Here is a 20234-nt window from a genome sequence, read left to right as displayed (position 1 = left end):
CACTTGAGCTGCAAACGTGGCCGCTACGCTGCTCGCTCCCAATTCCAAATAATTCATGAACAAATTAAATAGCACCCATCCCAAAATCAATCCTTGAGGGATACATGAGGGATGTGAGTGATTTCCCAGGAGGAAAGCAGGAGTGGGTGTGAATTTCCCATCCCCTGTGAACTCTCGGGTTTCCCCCTGGAATGATAAGGTGATTATCAGTAAATGCAACGTTGCACGTAACATCTAGTGCGTTCTGACTCTGGAGTCCTGCTTCCTAAAAATACACTCACCTCCACAGTAACGCAGGAGCTTGCATTGCCAACCGATCAGGAGAATCTGGCATAGCTGGTTTTCTGACCTTTGACCAAGATGGAAGATTTCTTTTTCCTGTCAGTAAAAGTCAGCAGCATCAGTATTGTATTGTGTACGCCCACGCAAAACTCTGCGTCCAACAACACATGTGCTCCGCGGCACCAGGCTGATGTGCACCGTCACAGCAGCAGGGAGAGCATGAGCGCATGCCTTGATCATTCAGGATCGGGGGGGGGGGGCCTCGAAAGGCAGCTGGGGGGGGGCTGAAGCAAGGGGAAATGGCGTTGATGGTCCATCGACACACCTGCCCTTCCACAGGGTGTGGAGAGGCACTTGAACTGCCACCACCTTTCCAAAAAGATTGTACCAAATTGGGTATGGGAAAGACTGGTGCAAGGCTGGGGGTGGGGTGGGGGGGTGGGGGGCACACCCTACGCAGGTAGGTGCCCTAAAGGAAGGGGCCTGGGGGCCGCTTCCCAAAACTGCCCAGCCGAAAGGCAGCCAGGCGAGAGCCTGCCCAACCCTCGAGGCCGGGTCTCTCCACAAAACGGCGCCACGGCCTGGGTCGGAAGCCCTTCCTCTCCCTTTGGCAGAAAACCCGCCTGCGGGTCGAAACCCCCCCCGCCCCCCCCCCACCCCCCACGGGCCAAAGGCCTGAGCCAGGCCTGTCGAGGCATGCAGAGGGGGCCCTGGGGAGGAGGACTCCCACCCACCCACCCACCCACCCCATAGGGTCGCCGGGGGTCGGAAGCGACTGGACGGCCCTTCACACACACACACACACACACACACACACGGGCCAAACCGCGCCCCGGGGGGGGGGTGCGCGTGTGCCCCACAGAGGCCGCCCCCCGCCCCCCCCCGGCTTCCCTTTGGGCCCGAGGGAGGCTCTGAGGCGCCCCCTCCCCTCCCCTCCCCTCCCCTCCCCCCTCGCAAGACGGCGGGCGGCGGAAGAGGGGGCCCGCGAGGGACAGGGGGGTGGGGTGGGGTGGGGGTCGAGGGGCCCCCTCCTCCTCCTCCTCTCCACCCCCCCCCCGAGCCCGCCCGACTCCGCGCTCTCTGAGGGAGTGAAAGAGTTTAAACGGCTACCTTAGAGCCATTTTGTTCTCCTAACTCTGACAGGGGGAGATTCGGGGGGAGGGGGTGCGTGTGGCCCCCCTTCTTTCTTTCTATCTGCCCCCCCCCCGCACACACACAGTCCCCCTCCCCTCCCCTCCCCTCCCCTCTGGCTTCGTCGTGAGGGGAACCCGCGGGGGCGGCGAGACGGACGAGCCCACCCCCCCCACTCGCTCCCTCACGGACAGCCAGGAGCTCCTCGGCCTTCAGCCCCCCCACCCCCGCACCGCCCCCCCGCAAAACACTGGGCTAGCCCCCCCCCTACGCCCCCCACCCCTGCTGGCTCTCGGTCTTCGTGAGGGGTGGGGGTTGTTCAGAGGATCAAGCCGGGTGCTGGACCTGAGCCCCCCCGCTCACCCCCCCCGCCCCCCCGCGGCTCACCTGCTGCTTGCTGGCAGAGGCCCCCCTTCTTCTCAGGGCGGTTCTCCCCTTTGATCTCTGCTGCTTGAACCCCCCCCACACACACTCCCCTCCCCTGCCAGAAGCCCCTTGAGAGGGAGGGGGCACCTCGGCCATCTTTTGGGCATGGAGTAGGGGGTCTCGGGGGTGGGTGAGGGGTGGGTGGGCAGAGTTACTTGTGTATTTCCTGCGTTGTGCAGGGGGGTCGGACTAGATGACCCTGGGGGTCCCTTCCAACTCTTATGAGTCTATGACTTGCTGGACAGCGCTGGGTGCCACAGCGCCAGGGGGGTGGAGCTCCCCCCTCCCGGCACCCCCTGTGCCTTCCGACAGAGCGGGGGGGGGGGGGCCTCGAATGAAGGATCCAGGATCAACGGAAGGGGCCACGCTGAGCAGGTAGAGCCAGCTGAGGCAGAGACGAGCTCCTCTTGTTCATCGAGCCAGGTTTTGGTCACGCAACCCCTGCTGGGTCCTTACCCTGCAGTGATCTGGGGCTGCACAACACCCAAGAGGAAACAGCAGTCCTTGGCAACCCCATCTGCTGAGGTGGGATGGAGGCTGGATGGACAGCAGGCACCAACTGTTTCTCACTGCCCCCCCCCCCCGAAAAGCCTCCCCGCCCCCTCCTTGTCTTCCGTCTCCTGCACTGAAATAGTCACCTCAGCAAGCATCCTTCTCCCGGTCAATAAGCCAGTGCCAACAAAAACACACAGGGCCTGATATCTGCCCAGTCCCAGGAAGCCGTGAAAGCATCACCCAGGCAAAAGCAGGGGTGGACCGAGGCTGATCTGCACAGAGAGCTGCCGGGGTTAATTCGCAGGCCAGGGCTGCCCCTGACTTTCAGGTGAGTCAAAATGAGTCAGTCTCTCCCCTCCACTCCCCAACCACCGGTTGATCTTCCAGTCTGAGTGAGAAGCCCCTGGGCCCCAGGCTAAGAGCCCCCGGGGCAAAAGTGAACATAAGAACATAAGGACAGCCCTGCTGGATCAGACCCAGGCCCATCAAGTCCAGCAGTCTGTTCACACAGTGGCCGACCAGGGGCTTCCTGGAAGCCCCACAAACAAAACGACCGCAGCAGCATTTATCCTGCCTGCGTTCCGCAGCACCTGATATAACAGTCATGCTCCTCTGATCCTGGAGAAAATAGGGATGCATCATGACTAGTATCCATTTTTACAAGTAGCCATGAATACTCCTCTCTTCCATGAACATGTCCACTCCCCTCTTAAAGCCTTCCAAGTTGGCAGCCATCACCACATCGTGGGGCAGGGAGTTCCACCATTTAACTATGCGTTGTGTGAAAAAATACTTCCTTTTATCTGTTTGGAATCTCACCCTCCAGCTTCAACAGATGACACCCCCACCCCCCGTGTTCTAGTATTATGGGAGAGGGAGAAAAAGGGCGTTGGCTCTTGCCCATCAGTTGGTTACCTGCCCCCAGGGCTCATGCTTCTAGCAAGAACTTTTTTCTTAAAAGCTGGGAACTGCCCACAAGCAGACACAGACACGCTCGAGCTCCATTCGCCTCTTGTTTCCAGTGTGAAATTATTTGCCTCGGAGCGCAAGCACCAAGGGCTACCGTGCAATACTTGTTGACTGTTAACTTGGGACAGGTTTTCAGAGGACAGTGTTCTTTGGACACTGTAACTCTCACACGATGGACTAGTTCACCTGAAGCTTGTGCCATACAGAGGCAGTTCTTGCAAATCATTTCCTTGAGCCTGTTCGGGTCCCGCTTTGATTGTATGAAGTCAGGGTACTGGAAAATGGCACAGGATAAAAAATTTAAGCCACCCTCCTCTAGATCTGTGGACTGAAGGGTGCAATCTGGGCATCTCCTCCCAGATCCGACAGGATTCATGGCTTCACCACCCACACTGCAAAAAGCAGCCTCAGCTCTACTCAGGCGGGGTGAGGTGAGATTAGCATCTCGCTGCAGATCACTTGTGAAACTTGCAAAGCACACAGCAGGGTGAAGCAGGAAAGGAAACCAGTCAGACAGAGAGGTGGTGGTGAAGACAGGAAGGACCCTCTGATAAACACCCCAGGAAGAAGGCAACGGGAGCCGAGTGGATGGCTTCATGCCACAGCAGTGAGCGGCTGGTCGTTGGGGTCCTGTGGAAGGGAGAGGAAGGTATGCTAAGAAGGGTCAGGGAGGAGAAGCACCTCTAGCTCCTTGCTGCACGGCTGAGAGGACTGTGCGAAAGGCAAGGGCTGCAAGTGATGTGTGGGGAGCAGAGGGGAAGAGGGGCCTTAGACGTGGACCCCATACCGTCCACTCCCTCCCTGGCCTCCTTGGGAACCCCCAGAAGAAGCTGCCCATTGCTCTTTGTTCACTACGGAGTCTGTCCTGGGAGACTCTGCTTCAAATCCCCATTTTGTCATGAAGGTCCCTGTGTGACCCTGGGCTGTTTGGGCACTGGGTGGGATAAAAATGTGCTCAACAAATAAATCATGAAGGCACCTGGGGGGATGTTTTGGGGAGGAGATTTTCTCCGGCAGGAATTGTCTAGACCAGAACATGCGGGCTTGTTAAGTGAGCAAGGGTAGAATTGCAGTATGCCAAGTCATCTTCCGGGAGAAAAGATGCCTTGGGAAGAGATTTTTGTCCCAGCTGGTTTACTTACTGACTTATTTGCTTCATTCATATAGTCCCCCTTCCTTGCTGTTCTCTTGGGAACAACTTGTGCTTCTGGTTGGGGACTTGGGGCAGCTGGAAGTGAAGGCCATCCCCTATGTGGAAGAAAAAAATCTATCGTGCTGCTGTAGGATTTCCAGGGATCATTGCTGTTAGACTCAAATGTTATCATATTTTGTAATCTGCTTGCTGATGGACTGAATAGCTTTATTTTACTAGTAAACTTTGGTACTAAATTCAAATGTTACTCTCATTCTAATGTTATCATATTTTTAATTGGCTTATTGACTGTTTAATAGTTCCATTGTACTTGTAATCCGCCTTGAGTCGCAGTGGGAAAGGCGGACTCTAAATGGAAATAATTAAACAGATAACGCCATTCTGTGATCCTTCCCACCCACCACCTGCTGTTTTTTCCATTACTGCACAGGGGTTTGCCCAACGTAGCACATTTCATCACCAGGCCCCTACACAGAGATGTCCTCAAACATTTTGCTTAGTGGGCTGGAATCAGCCAAGTGTTCTGGCTGCTGCTTGATGCAGTGACTCCCCCCCCCCCAATTCTGGCCCTGAACAGAAAGCTCTGCATGAGCAACCCTCTTGCAAACCCAGAGAGGATGTGGGGTGAGCCACTTGACTGGAAACACTCCCCACAGCAGGGAGGAAGGCAGGAAATGAAACGGTGCTAGCGACCTCCCCTGCGTGGTAGGCACAGCGCGCTTCCCTTCTCACAACCTGGTGCCAGTAGTCAAGGGAGGAGGTAGGGCAGGGTCTGTGTGGGTCAGACCAGAGCTGGTTGCTCAAGGGGTAAGCCCCACAATCACCAGTGCTGCAAATCCACCCTGCCACACTCATTCCTCCCAGGAAATGCCTGTCACTTATAACATAAGATGCAGTTAGGGCTGTCAGCTTATGTTCAAGGCAGAGAAAAGCGCCTGTTGTTGTTTCTGTAGGCACGGAGCCTTGCCGGGAAAGAAAGGTTGGCTACCTCTATGTAGCAGCTTTCAGCTACAGCAGCTTTCTCCAGCCACGCTCCTGGCATAGACAGGGCAGGACATCGTTATGTCTCCACCCCTCCAGCAACTCCCCCTTCTCTATAGAGGGTGTTTCTTTTTGGCGAAAGCACACCTTGCCGATGCCATCGGTGGCCTCCTCCGAGCAGGGCCTTTGTTTCAGTGCTTCACAAGCGGGAGATGCCCCACCCTTCGTCTCAGTAAAAGCCAGAGGCCAGAGCTTGGAAGACGTTTCTGGCTTTTCATGGTGTTTAAGAGAATAATATTCGGGAGACCCAGGTTGGAGTCCCCTCGCTCTACCTGGGAAGTTTACTGAACGACCTTAGGCCAATCACACATTCTTAACCTAACTGACCTCACAGGGTGGTTGTTGTGAGGATAAAACTGAGCAGAGGTGACGGTGTAAGCCGCTTTGGGTCCCCACTGGGGAGAAAGAAGGGGTATTGATTAAGGGATAGGATAACCATGTTCAAGTACTTCAAGGGCTGTCATAGAGAGGAGGGTGCCGAGTTGTTTTCTGTTGCCCCAGAAGGTCGGACCAGAACCAACGGGTTGAAATTGAATCAAAAAAGTTTCCTTCTAGACATTAGGAAGAATTTTCTGACACTTAGATCGGTTCCTCAGTGGAACAGGCTTCCTCAGGAGGTGGTGGGCTCTCCTTCCCTGGAGGTTTTTAAGCAGAGGCTAGATGGCCATCTGTCAGCAATGCTGATTCTATAACCTTAGGCAGATGATGAGAGGGAGGGCATCTTGGTCATCTTCTGGGCATGAAGTAGGGGTCGCTGGGGGTGTGTGGGAGGGGAGGTAGTTGGAATTTCCAGCATTGTGCAGGGTGGTGAACTAGATGACCCTGGTGGTCCCTTCCAACTCTATGATTCTAAGTCAATAAATAAATACAAGACTCCGATGCTGTTCCTTTTCTGCAACATTTCCTATGCATGTTTCCCTGACAGATGGAGGCATCTGACAAATCAAGGCAGAGAAGAGAAACCCCATCCTTGTTGAGCTCCTACCGGTGGCAGACGGTCCCCCAGAATGGGGAGAAGGAGCCACAGTTTGCTCCAAGTCCCGCATCGGGGCACAGAGGCAAACAGCAGAGATGGAGGCGAGCGCAAAGCCAGACGGAGAGCGAGCTTTCTGAGCCTGGCACTGAGCAGAAAGCCCCTGCTGCAGACCCCTGGGACAGCCGGGCTGCAGCTGCCAAGAGGTCTGTCTTCCAGAGGGCTTTCTCTACCCCTGCCAAGATGCCCAAGGCCCACGAGGGGGGCAGTAAGCTGAGCCTACGGAAGTATTTGCGCTCCATGTCCCACTGGAAGAACCAGGAAGCTCCACCCCGACCAGACAGGGAAATGAAGGAAGCAAGCAAAGGTAAGACAGGACTGCTCCAGGGCTGGGCTGTTTGGACTGGAGTAAGGGGAGGCAGAGCTGGCCCAGGGCCTGAGTGGGCTTAGAAATACTGGGCCCCTTCCCAGTGCAGCTTCCATAAAATAAATCAGTCCAGTCTTTATCACACTTTGTGCTAAAAGGATTGGTTTTATGACCACTTTTTATTAAAGCAGAGCTTTGCATATTCCATACACTAGCAACCTCACAAGTGCAGAGATCTGCTTCAGAATTCAGCCTCCTCCTTTCCTCTTTTCCTCAGTAAAGGACGGGTCTGACCCTTCCGGTGGAGAGACGTCAACATGCTCTTCCCCTAATGGAGAGACATTCCAGGGGCGGCACTTCCTTAGGTTGGTTCCCTTAGGAGGAGAGGGAGCATGGAGGACTTTGCTTTAATTACAGGTTTTATTTACCTTATGTACTGAAGGCCGTTTAAGCTCGCTTGTCTCCTGTGAAGGGTCCAAGGCAGTTAACCAAGGTGGCTAAAACCAATACTGATTTGCTGCATTTAAAAAAAAAAAAACACACACTTCCAAAACAAACACAGCCAAACTAAGGCCATTTTAAACAGTTGTGCCTTACATGGTGGTGGAAAGCAATGTCAAGTCACAGCCGACTTATCGCCGCCCTCATGGGGTTTGCAAGGCAAAAAGACTACCAGAGGTGGGTTTGCCATTGCCAGAATAAGCAAGTTATGAACTGCCAATGTTGGTCCCTGAGGAAGGCTTCTTAGCCGAAACAGAGAGATAACCTGGACCTCTGTAAAGAACTACACCTCTTGAATGGAAGAACCACAAGACGCTGAATAATCAGTATATTTGATTTATTTAATCTTGTCAATGTACAAGTGAATTTGCTTTCAAATTGACCCATATATATCAATGTATATACTACTTTGAAAGTATCTTTTGTATATATGTAACTTTCAGTGGATATGCTTCAATAATACCACTGCTGTTACAAATCATAGTGTTTCTGCATTTTATGCTGCTGACTCTGTTTACTAACTAACTTACAGCAGGCTAACTCTTGTTGGCTGCCTCTGCTCAGCAACCCTGGGCTTCCTCGGTGGTCTCCTATCCAAGAACTCACCAAGGCCAACCTTGCCTCGTTTCTGAAATCTGATGAGATCAGGCTAGCCTGGGCTGCCCAGGTCGGGGCAAGAGACCAAACAGAGGTGGGTTTGCCGTTGCCTGCCTATTTAGAAACCCCAGACTTCCTTGGTGGTCTCTCATCCAAGGGCTAACCCTGCTTAGCTTCCGAGGTCGGGCTAGCCTGGGCCATCCAGGTCAGGGCATGCCTTACATAGCTTCCCAAAATGTAAAAGAGTGGGTCCCTTCCTGACTCACGTGGAGGCCACTACTGAAAAAGCTCGAGACGGAGCAGTGGCAGAGATGCCAAGCCTGCAAGGAGGGGTTGGAGCTGCCACATGGGTTCGGGTTGAGAGGGGGTGGTGGTCCTTCAAGTACGTGGCTCCCAGGCCATGAAAGATTTGAAAGGTAAGCGGCAGAGCCTTGAATTAAGCTCAGAAACATCCAGGCGACCAGTGTGAAGTTCTTAGAGTGGATGTACTATTTGTGCAACAGTTTATTCCAGACTGTATAATCAAGCTGCTGCATTTTGCACCAGCAGCATAGTCAAAGCCTGGCAGTGACTCTAGAACCTGTCAGCGTTTTTAGGTCAGCTGTGCCCAGCTGAGAGGCGAGCCGTCCACTGCGGACACAAGACCCTCTCCTAGCTCACCCTGTTTGTCCTCCCTCCTGTGACATTTGGGTCCCGACTCACAGTTTGAGAGCCTCTGATGTCAGGCCTCTGGAGGAGATACTGACAGTTGACCAGAGGTATACCCTCTCTTCTATCACAGTCTCTGGACTCGGCCCAGGCATGCCACTCTAGACCAAGCCCACCGGACCGAGCCCCTTGCAGGAGCCCAGTGCCAAGCTCACAACAGTATGTCTGAAACCATGCAGGCAGCCCCCTGGGGAATTCTGGGAGCCAGCATAGGGAGCACTGTGGGCGGTGTGTGTGTGTGTCTCTCTGTGTGTGTTAGGAATATCCACCACAACAACCAGGAATGTTGTGATGAGGAAGCCTAAAGATGCTATGTGAGGAGGGACCATTGTAAGCTGCCACGAAACCACAGGAACCTCGATCTTGCTGGGATGCTCAGAGTTACATAGTATTAGTTGGAACTGGCTTTTAAATGCCCTGTGCCCGACTGCTCGTGTAGGCCCTGGGTTCCAGGGTGCATTTTGTGTCCCCTCAGTACTTTAGGCCCTCACAGTACAGAGCCTCTTCTTCAATCTGTTAGCCCCCCTGATCTCTGATGCAGGGGGAGCTGAGGACAGAGGCTCAAATGATTGTTCATTTGTGAGAAAGATATTCTGCACACGGTCAGAAGTACGGGTGTTTTTTTTTTTTTTTGCTAAGCATGTTTCAGCAAGGTGACTTGCAAGTAATTAAAAATCAACAACTCAGGGACTGCGACTGGGCATTCATGTTCTTCTCCTGATCTCCAGAAATAAATTCATTGTGAACAGAAAATGCAACCTACCCCCCAAATAGGACTGCACTACCTCACATTTTCAGCCCCTACGTTATTCCTTGCAAGAAAGATATATCCAGATTCCGGCAAAATTCAAACTATGCAATGCAGAAGAAAGTATGAGAATAAACAGAAGAGTTAAGCCAAATGAGCAAATCTGGAAATTCTTTAAAGTCCTGATTTATTTTTGGGTTGGTGTAGAAGATTTCAGTGTGTACGTTTCAGTTTCCTTTCCATAGCCCTGCCTAAATGTTCATTATCACTCTATGCGAATGTATGTTTCATGCAAGTTTTGTTTAGGATTGTTGTCAAGGGTGAGCGTGGGGAGAACTGGGCTACTGGGAAAGGAAGAATGTCTTTCCCCGTTCCTTCTGTGATGATCATCCGTCCGTCAGAACGCGGTGGAGCTGTCAGAGCCAAGCGCTGCTGTGACTGCCCAGGGCCAGAAGGGCCGCGGCACAACCGGGTGTCAGCAGCTGCAGCTGGCTCTGCCCGCCCATCCCCACCTCTGTCCACACCCAGATAGCCCCACAAGTGCAGGCACGATCCACCGCAGGGGCAGGAGGAGAATGGCATCCGCCCCCTCCTTTCCCTCTGGTCTCTCCCTCTGCGTGCTTGTCTGCCAGCTACTGTTGGCGTGCAGGAAGGAGATCTTAGGCCGGGGGTGGGGTGGGGACAACGATGACATACAGGCCATTTATGCAGGGTCGATTTTGATGCTCACTCAAAGCTCCTTTTTTAAATCTGACCTTTAAAATGCCTATTCACGGTCCCAATGCGAGAGGAGAAAGTCAAACAAATTCCACCCCCCCACTCACCTCCTCCTTCGTACCTTTGTTTGCATAGCCATTAGCAATCGTTGTTTGCATAGCTAACCTGTGGGCTGTGATTCGTCATGCTTCCTTGAGTGAATGCTTTGAGGGGGGGACGGAGCAAATTAAAAAGGTCGTGTTAAAGGGGCTCTTAAGAAATGCAAAACAGGTATGTGGCCAGCTTCGCAGTGACTTCTGGAATGATGGCTCGGTGTGAAGAACTCAAAAAATACGCAGGGCACTTCAGCCTGGAACTCGCTGCTAATTACCAAGCATAAACGGCCACAGAGTCTTGTGCTTGGTTCTCCAGCACTCTCCGCCTCCCCCCACCCCAGCTGTACCTTTTATCTCTTTCAATCACCATCTGTGTGACAGTCTGCATTGTTCATGGAAGATCTAACTAACGCTTTGATACTAACTCGTGACTAAAAGACCGTCCGGCCTAGTCTCACTTGTCTGCCACACCGTTCAGGCTACAGGATATGACAGACACAGGCAGCCACAAGGGTGAGGAGGAGAACCCACGCACCTCAGAAAAGGCACTCGCAGATGGGAACTCCAGCACTGGTACTCCATGGCCTTTATGGTCTCTGTTTCCAGGATCTGGTCTGCTTTGACTGAACCGACAAGTGGCCAACGAAACGTACCCTTGCTCATCTCACCCCCACCACCTCTGGCTTCACAGCAGCCCCTGATTCCAGCCCTGCCTCTGTCTCCTGTCATGTGTGAACAGAGTAGGAGTGGGGGGCAGGGTGGGAACTTGTGCTGTTTGGGCCAGCGCAGCAGGGTGTCGGAGGGAAAGGCACAATGGGAGGCACAAGGATGGTTGCAGGAGGGAGGGAAAGGCACTCTTCATTCTTTTACATGGTGTCACACGACCTGGCTCTGGGCCGGGCGGGGATGGTTCAGCCAGCCGCCCACCTTCATGCCCCGTCTCTGGGTTTCTTCCGCTAGGGGTGGATTCTGCCGTGCCGCTGACTCCGTCCGCTCTGGTGACCGCTCCTGATGCTCCCCTCTGGGATGTGGCCGGTGTGTCTCTGCTGGATCGACAGTTGGTGCTCCTGAGCAGAGATGAGGAGGTGGGCCCACTTCTGTGGTGGAGATAAGGAAGGCGGAGGTTTCTCTGGGCATGCTCCACCAGACGGAGCCGACAGCTGCTTCTCTGCATGCTGAACAGCACAGAAGTCAGCTATACTCAGGGACTCAGTTTACCACCTGGAAAATCCTAGTGTTTGGCCATTGGGACCTGAGCCCCAGGGTGATCATTGTAGGTCACATTTGCTTGTGTCAGCTGCTGAAGATTTTTTGCCAGGATTCCCAGGATGGATGGAAAACCTCTTCCCTTCTGCCCCTGGCATGGATATCAATTTTAATACTGTGCTCTGGCCATACAAAAGAGTAATTGGACCATGAGGCAGTCTGCAGTGTAGTTGAGGGCAAGTTTAGATAGATAGGTAGTTTATTTGCGGCCCTTGGTCAGATAAAACAAGATACATGGACTAAAATGGTCTTACCGACAAAGGTTTACAGTCCGAGTCTTAAATCACTTAACAAAATAAAAATAATAAAATAAATAACATTCAAGTTACATCTGCCATTTGGACTAAGAGACTACTCTGTGGCAACGACTTTTCATTGCAGCCGTACAAAATTTTGCTACCTGAGAGATGATTGAGGGATTATCTCCTTGTAGGAGCTTTTCTATCTTTTCTCTTTCCCTGTCGGGTCCCATTTTCAGTATGAGGGGCTCAATAAACTTAGAACGTGGTATAGTGTAAAAGTTACAGTTCAGGAGAACATGTTCAGTGGTTTCTAAATCTCCAGATTTGCAGAGGCATAGTCTCTCTGCCCTGGGTATCTTCTTGAATTTCCCCTCTAACATAGCAGAGGGTAAGGCTGCTCACCTAGCCAAGGTAAAAGCCCTCCTATATTTGTTTATCTCTAAGTAACGGAGATAGGCTGCTGGTGCAAGGATAAATTTGGAGTGGGGGGGGAGCCATAAATAGGGGCACTCTTGCTAGATCTACTTGTCGCTCGATATCTTTAACCCTTTGGTTTATAGAAAAGAGCAAGAGTCCAGTAGCACCTTAAAGACTAACAAAAATATTTTCTGGCAGGGTATGAGCTTTCGTGAGCCACAGCTCACTGTTTCAGATACTGTAGCTGTGGCTCACGAAAGCTCATACCCTGCCAGAAAATATTTTTGTTAGTCTTTAAGGTGCTACTGGACTCTTGCTCTTTTCTACTACTACAGACAGACTAACATGGCTACCCACTGTGAATTATCCTTTGGTGTATAGTTGACTTAGCTTGATCCCACCCTAACTGAAGTAGTGCTGGGGGGGGGGGTGGGTAAAACCCAGGTTATTTAGTTTGTCTTCAATGACTATTATCCACTTTGACCTAAAGATATCACAAAGAATCAGTGGAAGAAGACCCTTGGGGTTGAAATTAATTTTCAGCCAGAGATAAAGCGAGGACAAGACAACCCTTGCCTCCACCTTCATCATGCCAGTTTCTAAACGGATCCTAGCATTTGATACACATCTTGGCAATTGCAGGGCAGCTCTAAGAAACTTGGATTGCACTCGATCCATGGGAATAAGACATGAGGGTGGAGAGTCAAGTTATGTTCCATATAACGTTTGTGCTAGAGTTTTTGCCTGAAAAAGTTTAAGGGCGGCTGGAATATAGTGTGCCCCTTCGGTCCGGAGAAAATTTATTATTGAACGGGCTGATCTTTCCCCTAAATCGGCAACAAAGGTATTATGGGCCAGCTTGGAGCCAGATGCCTGGATTGTCATTCCAAGATATTTGAATTGGGTTACCTGTTCCAACCTATGGCCATTTATGCTCCACCTCCTATAATTAGGGCGATTACCAAAAGCCATTACTTTTGTTTTGCCATAATTAATAGTCAGGCGTTGCTGCTTCTCACAGAACGTTCCCACTCTCACTAGCGTCCTCCTTAGGCCAACTGGGGTTCTTGAAAGAAGAGGGCAAGTTTATTTATTTATTAAAATCATGGAAGGGGCCACAGGGGCCCAGGTCTAGTCCCACCCCCCCTGCTCAGTGCAGGATCAGTCTAGAGCATCCCTCACCAGTGTTCGTCCAACCGCTGCTTGAAGACTGCCAGAGGGGGGGAGCTCACCCACCTCTGTTAGGCAGCCGATTCCACTGCTGAACTTCTCTCACTGTAAAAGTTTTTTCCCTAATATCCAGCTGGTACCTTTCCGCTCGTAATTTAAACCCGTTATTGTGAGTCCTATGATCCTCTGCTGCCAGCAGGAACAGCTACCTGGCCTCCTCTAAGTGACAGCCCTTCAAATACTTAAAGAGAACAATCACGTCCCCCCTCAACCTCCTCTTCTCCAGACTGAACATTCCCAAGTCCCTCTCGGCCTTTCCTCACAGGGCTTCTGGGTCTCCAGGCCCCCGGGGCATCCTTGTCGCTCTCCTCTGCACCCGCTCCATTCAGTCCACAACCTTTTTGAAGTGAGGCCTCCAGAACTGCACAATGTGCTCCAGGTGCGGCCTGACCAATGTGGTGTACACCGGGTCTGTGATGTCTTGCGATTTGGATGGGATGTTATTGATCTGCTTCATTTATACCCTGCCTTTCTCCTCAAAGGGGAACCCCCATCCTGTCCTTGATGTTTCATTTGGTGTTTTAGAGTCTGCTCCAGAGCCGGAAACGAACCAGCAGTTCTATTTCAGAGACAAGTTCTGTGTACCCAGTTCTGTGTGGCCAGATGAATTATGGTGAGTGTTAAGAGACTGCAGTGTGCACACACACTCGCATTACACCTGTATGGTTCTGTAGTGCCTGGGATGCATACCCACTAGCACACTTTCCTGTGGAAAACAAAATTCCAGACCAGTAGCACCTGAAAGACCAACAAATGTTTACAGGGCATCAGGTTCACTTGATCAGGTGTGGTATCTGATGAAGTGGGCTTAGATGCATGAAAGTGTATACCTTGGGAAATTTTGTTGTCTTTAAGGTGCTACTGGAGGCTACTGTGTCACAAGGTGGGACGATGTCAATGTGACTTGACTCCCATAAAGATTCATTGTAGCCCGTGCAACTTTGTGTGGTCCCGTCCATCCGTTCCCCCCCCCCCATTAGATGAACAAGACCTGTTGGCTGTAGCTGCTGCAGTTGGCATGGGAATTTCCTTCATAGAGGGCAGCTGCTCCTCCTCCAGCTATTTCTACTGAAGCTGTTGCTGCTGCAGACTCCAGGTGTGCAGCTCCTGCTGCCACTTTGAAGGTTGCAAATCTTACCGTGACACATTAGGCACGGTAAGAAAGTTACAGTCTTCACGTGGGAGGAATATGGAAGGCAGAAGGGAACACCTTCTCTTCCTTTCCCCCAGTTCCTTGGGGCCCCTAGGAGTGCTTAGGAAGGACGGGGGATTGGAGAGGAGCAGGAGGCAAGGGAAAGCATCCACTTGGGAAAAATTGCTGGCTCTGAGTGGAAGGGAAGGCCAGGGAAGCTGTGGCTGCTGAAGAGCGTGTTCGCATGTGCGCACATGCACCCTATTGATTTCTAAAAGAAGATGCCATCAGCCCTGGATTCCATACTCTCTCATCTTAAAATGTGTAGGGACAGTTGGCAGTTGTTGAGCGATGAAGGATATGCACTTTGGCACACGCTCAAGCATAGTCTTAATTATTACGGCACACTCAGCCTTGGTACTCAAAACAAATTCCAAGGCTGAGCCCCTATTTTTGCCTGTTTAAAGACTCGACTGCCATCCTCTCAGACTCTTGCTAAGGCAAGGGTTTGCGGCAGGAGTGGGTGAGAAAGACAAAATGGCTCTGGAAAGGGACTGTGCTCGCTCCCCACACCCCCCACACCCCTCGTGATGGAGAACCAAAATGCCCATGTGGGAAGGGCAGGAGGGTCTGCCCTGCTTCTCTTCACTGGACGCATGGCTGGTGGCCCACCAGGATGTTTCCTGGTAACGTAAATGGCTGATTCTCCCCTGGTTGATTTATTTAGATTCCGCGTTTACTTGAAGCCCTGACCTGGGTAGCCCCAGGCGAGCCTGATCTCATCAGAAGCTGAGCAGGGCTGGCCTTGGCCAGTATTTGGATGGGAGATCTCCAAGTAGGGCTGTTGATTTGGTTTGGCCCGAACTGAAAAACAGCCGAATTTCTCTCAATTCAGCGGTTTTTCGGTTCGGATGAACCGAACTCAAAAAGGGGGGAACCGGGGAGCCGAATTGGCCGAGTTCGGGGTGTTCCCGAATAAATTTGGCCGATTCGGGCCCTTTACCCCACCCCACGCGCCTTCAGGGGGCTTCCCCGGAGAGGCGCGGGGTGCCCTTTAAACAGATCTGCGCCTCCCAGCCGGGAGGCGCAGATCTGTTTAAAGGGCACCCTGCGCCTCTCCAGGGAAGCCCCCTGAAGGCGCGCGGGGGGCCGAATTTTCCCTCGGACTCCGGATCCCCCCGAATTTCCGGGGATCCGAAGCGGGGGAGTTCGGACTTCGGCACGGTTCAAATAAAAACGGGCCGAATTTTGCTGAAGCCGAACTATACCGAATTTTTTTTTTCAACAGCCCTATCTCCAAGGTGTATCAGGGTCGAGATGCGGAGGCAGGCAATGGCAAACCACCTCCGAATGCTTCTTGCCTTGAAAACCCCACTAGGGGTTGCCATAATTCAGCTGTGCTTTGATGGCAAAAAAAAAATTACTTGAAAGGAAGATGACACTGAATGTAAGATGACCCCTCCCCAAATATTATTCATAATAAGATTTTTATTATTATTGGACATAACTGTAAGTTGTGTGTGAATTTAAGATGGACCACTCTTTCTTCATTGGCAGTCCTACAAAAAATTGAGGAAATGTGGTACTTAAAGCCCACTTTTCTCCCCATTGTGGGCCCAAAGTGGTTTACAACATTGTTCTCCCCTTACCATCACAACAACCCTAGAAAGTTGGTTAGGCTAAGAGAGAGTGCCTCAGGGACTGAGGTCATTCAGTGAATTTCCGTTTTAGAGTCCAGGTTTGAGCCCCGGTCTCCCAGACCCTCGTCCAGCACTCCGTGCCGCTCTGGCTGGCAGCCTGCGAGGCATTACATGGAGAGAATGCGAAGCTGCCTTCGGAGGTCATAAACAGGGCCGGCTTTGCTTATGACGAGAGTGAGCCACAGCCCCCTGGTTTGCATGCTCCCTTCACAAAAATCACAATCTTTGCCTTTGCAAACCAAGATTCAAAAACATGCTGATTTAACACAAGGCGGTTTGTTGAAGACTTCCTTGTTTGCAGTGGTGGTGGCTCATCCTTGTCACAGGCCAGCCTCTGAGTTCCCCTTGGTAGCTGCAGCCTCTCGAGCAGTAGTTGGAGGAGCAGAGCTGTGAGCCAGCCAAGAGCGTAGGGCTTTTAGGGGCTCCTCTACTGAAATTCACATTCCTGAAAATAACGTGTCACTCAGCTCTGCTGCTCTGCTTAATCCACGTGGTTTGGTTTTTCCCTCTTTCCGCCACGAGGCGGCACTTGGTGCGGCCGTCCACTTAGTCCACTTTTCTTCCAACAGAAATGTCCACTGATGGAAGCGGCTTCCTTGACTTGCAGGCGCCTGACAGAAGACCTCCTCAGGAGGCGTCCTCTGGGCCACAGCTCAGCAGCGTGAAGGTATACACCCACCCCTCCTCCAGCGGGGCAATCATCAGACTTCCTTCCGAGCTCAGATGAATACTCTGGGGATGCTCCTTCAGAGTGATTGTGACTGGCTGTGGCGGGGCTTCAGCCAAGGCCCGTGTCACGCACCGCCCGCCCCCCCCCCCCCCGCCACCAGCTTCCTATGGGTCTATTGCTGTTGGGAACAGGATGTCCAGTACATCTCCCTCCCATCTGGGGGAGTAAAGAGTGCTGGACTAGGTAGCCTTTAATCTCTTCCAGCTCTGCCTCCTTGCTCTGCTTTGTTGGAGGAGGTTGCCTCAGATCTGCAGGCTGGAGAGACTCATTGTTCTTCATTCCATCCTCTCCAACCCCACTTCCAGGGCCTGCTGTGGAGGCGTCTCAGAGACCGGAAAGAGCGGATTCAAGGCAAGACGGGCTCCTCAGCAGGACTTGCTGCCAATGGTCACAGGTAGGCCCTGGGACAGAAACGATGATCGCGAGGAAGGAGAGGCGGCAGCATCAAGAAACGTGTGATGTGTGTGTGGGCAGAAATCTACCCAACATTCGGTTCAGGGCTCTGGGGTTCAAGCGTAAGGCTGGTGGACAGGCTTTCCCATGATCAGAGTAGACATCAACACTGATCACACCCACAAGTCACGTAGCGGCGTGTTAATGATGCTACCAGTTAGCCACACATAGAAGCAGCCAGGCATCACACACACCGACATCGGTACACCTTCCTGACATCATCCTGGCCTTGCGCACCAAAACACAGCAGCAATGGAAGGACAAAGGAAGCCCAGCGCCCTCTGCTGGAAGAAGGCCTGTGGTACGCTCAGCAGGAGCTCTGGAATGCACCTTCTCCAGGAGCCCCACGGATGGGAGTCTGATTCCCTTTCTGCAAGTCCGTGTTTGCTTTTGGCCAGCAGACTCCAGGTTTCTGCCTTGACCACTCTGACCCGATTGCCTGGATGCCTCCCCTGCTCCCCTAACAGAGACAACCCCATTATAAAGCGCAGGGCATCTCCCATTCAAAGGTTCTCATTCTTCGGTGCAAGGAGCCCTTTTTACAAAGCTACGGGGGTGGAGGATGGAGCATGGACAGCAACACGAGAACAAAAGGCCTGCACATTCCCAGAAGGCATTCCTGTTGTCCTCCCAGAAGATCCCTGGGGGAAACTACCCATTTGGGAAAGAAGAACAAGAGGTTCAAGTGGAAAGCTGACAGTAAGGAAAGCTCTCCTTTGTGCCAGCAACGAGTCAGTCAGCAGCAGAATAGCCAGAGGAGGCAGGTCAAGAACCCCCACATCGCATGTTGCGGAGGGTCTGCGTAACTACAGAGGCAACTGGGCGCTCACCACCTGAGTCAGCCTCATGCATTACTTGGAGCCATCCCGGTCTATTTCCAGGCCTGGTTATGGGACAGATGGATGGCCTGTATCAGGAGATAGATAGGGAGGATAGGGGGAGTGTGACACTGTTTATTCTGTTGGACCTCTTGGTGGCCTTTGGTGTCACCCATCATGGTGGCCTTCTGGATTGCTTTTCGGGGTTGGGACTGGGGGGCACTGTTTTGCTGTGGTTTTGGTCCTACCGTGGAGGTGGGTTTCAAAGTGGGGTGCTGGGGGAGGGGGACTGCTGCCCAGCCCCCTTGCCCTCTGACCTTCAGGGTCCTGCAGGTTCTCTGCCTTGTCCCTCATGCTTTTCAGCATTTACATAAAGCTGCAGGGGGAGGGCATCTGGAGATCTGGGCTGAGTTGCCCAAATGGAGGTGCTGCTGGTGGGAAATGGGAGTTATCTTGTTCTGGGTGGGTTGCAGGGAATTTAATTTTGCTGAGTCACATGTTACAAAATTCACGTGGCAGTTGCATGACCACCACACAAACTTTGGATTAAGCATGCCCCTGGGGTTCTGTGCTGGAATCTCAGTTCGCAGGTGTGCATTGTGTTGATTCTGATTGGGACCCTGCAAGCAGGAAGAAATCCTCCCATGTGTTGTTTTCCTCACCTGGAGTGGCCCTGGAGAGCCGCTATTTGCCCTGCTTTGGACACTGACGTGTCTCCATCAGTGCATCCCCTGTGGATGACTAGCGGCTCCTCGGCGCTGTTTCAGGTCAGGAAAATGGCAGGGGTAGGGGAGGCTTCAGCCCCTTGATGCTGAGCCTAACAGTCTCTGTCTGAGTCAGCCTCTGGCACACCTGGGAATTTTCCAAGGAAGGAACTCCCAGAACGCAACTGTTAAAATTCTACACAGGGAAGATACACGGACTTCTTAACATGTGGATAATCCTTTATGGCCAAGCTAAACATGACATGAAAAGGAGGGCAGGATTTAACTGCAAAAAGCAGGCGTGGGGGTCAGAAACAAACCGGGGCCATGGCACTTGAGGTTGTTGGGTTTTTTTTTTTTTTAAACCATCCTGCTCCTCTGTGTGCATTTCCCTGCTTGGAAGCGCCTCCCCTCCCCAGCCGCCTGGGCGCCCTGCCTCTTCAGCCCAGGCCCTCTGTCCCCTTGCACAGGGAGGTCCTGCCTCGCCCGGAGCTCCTGCTGGACTTCAGCAGTGAGAAGGATGTCTTGATCCGCCCGCTTCACAGCAGCCTTCTAGGGAAGCAGTACTGCTTTGAGGTAAGGACTTCTTGTAACCCTTTGAGCCAAAGAGGCACCTTTCCTCAGGTGTCCCTTTATAAAGAGAGAGGTGGTGATACTCAGGTCTGTCCCAGAAGCTGCCCTCTCTGCCCTCAGGTGGACGGGACCAGTGTGAAATGTGTTCTGCATGTGCATGCCGGCTCTTCCTTCTTCATCCAGTACACCTTCCAGGCCAGGGAAAGCTGCTGCTGCTGTTCTCGCCTTAAACTCACGTAGCTACACTGGAAACTGGGAGGAATTCACAGCTGCTACTGGTCTTGGGCCTGATGTAAAGAAGGGCCGGGCAAGTGTCTTTCTCCACAGGAGGCATCCATGTGAATGCAGGGGGTCCTGTGGCGAGTCCTGGCTCAGATGGCATTGTGGGCCCTTGCTACTTCTCCTCAAGGGGCGTGGTCATGGGAGGGACCTCTAGCGCGTCAGGAGCCTATCCAATTCCAATTCAATTTATTATGGTCCTTGACCAGCAAAGCAAATATTAAATGGATAAGCGCGTCAGGAGAGCTGAGGACAGGCTGGCTCAGGACCTGCCTTATCAACTGCCCTTCCCTTTCCCAGGTGCTGAGTGCCGGGGGACGGCGCCGCTTCGCATGTGCCTCTGCCGTCGAGAGGACCCGCTGGGTGGAGGACTTGCGCAGAGCGGTCCAGCCCAGTAAGGTAAAAACAGCCCTCCCTCCCTCTTGCAGTGAGTCGGCGTTTCCTCTGCAACCAAGTCACTCTTGTCTGTCCATTCCTTATTCCTGGT

General features: G+C 52.5%; 1 protein-coding gene across 1 annotated transcript in view; it reads left to right on the top strand.

Annotated features, from left to right (window-relative positions):
* Positions 1-6422: 6422 nt before the first annotated feature.
* The window catches only part of RASAL3 (RAS protein activator like 3), a 29315-nt gene continuing 15503 nt past the window's right edge, over positions 6423-20234 (top strand). The window contains exons 1-7 of the mRNA XM_056850791.1: positions 6423-6837; positions 11164-11288; positions 13884-13971; positions 16760-16857; positions 17226-17314; positions 19366-19471; positions 20048-20146. Of these exons, the coding sequence (XP_056706769.1) occupies positions 6423-6837; positions 11164-11288; positions 13884-13971; positions 16760-16857; positions 17226-17314; positions 19366-19471; positions 20048-20146 (1020 nt within the window). The remainder of the gene's footprint in view (positions 6838-11163; positions 11289-13883; positions 13972-16759; positions 16858-17225; positions 17315-19365; positions 19472-20047; positions 20147-20234) is intronic.

Source organism: Euleptes europaea, chromosome 1, assembly GCF_029931775.1.
Source record: "Euleptes europaea isolate rEulEur1 chromosome 1, rEulEur1.hap1, whole genome shotgun sequence".
In the NCBI taxonomy this organism is placed as follows: domain Eukaryota; kingdom Metazoa; phylum Chordata; class Lepidosauria; order Squamata; family Sphaerodactylidae; genus Euleptes; species Euleptes europaea.
The sequence above is the reverse complement of the archived record's forward strand: the minus strand, read 5'-3'. Positions and strand labels throughout refer to the sequence as shown.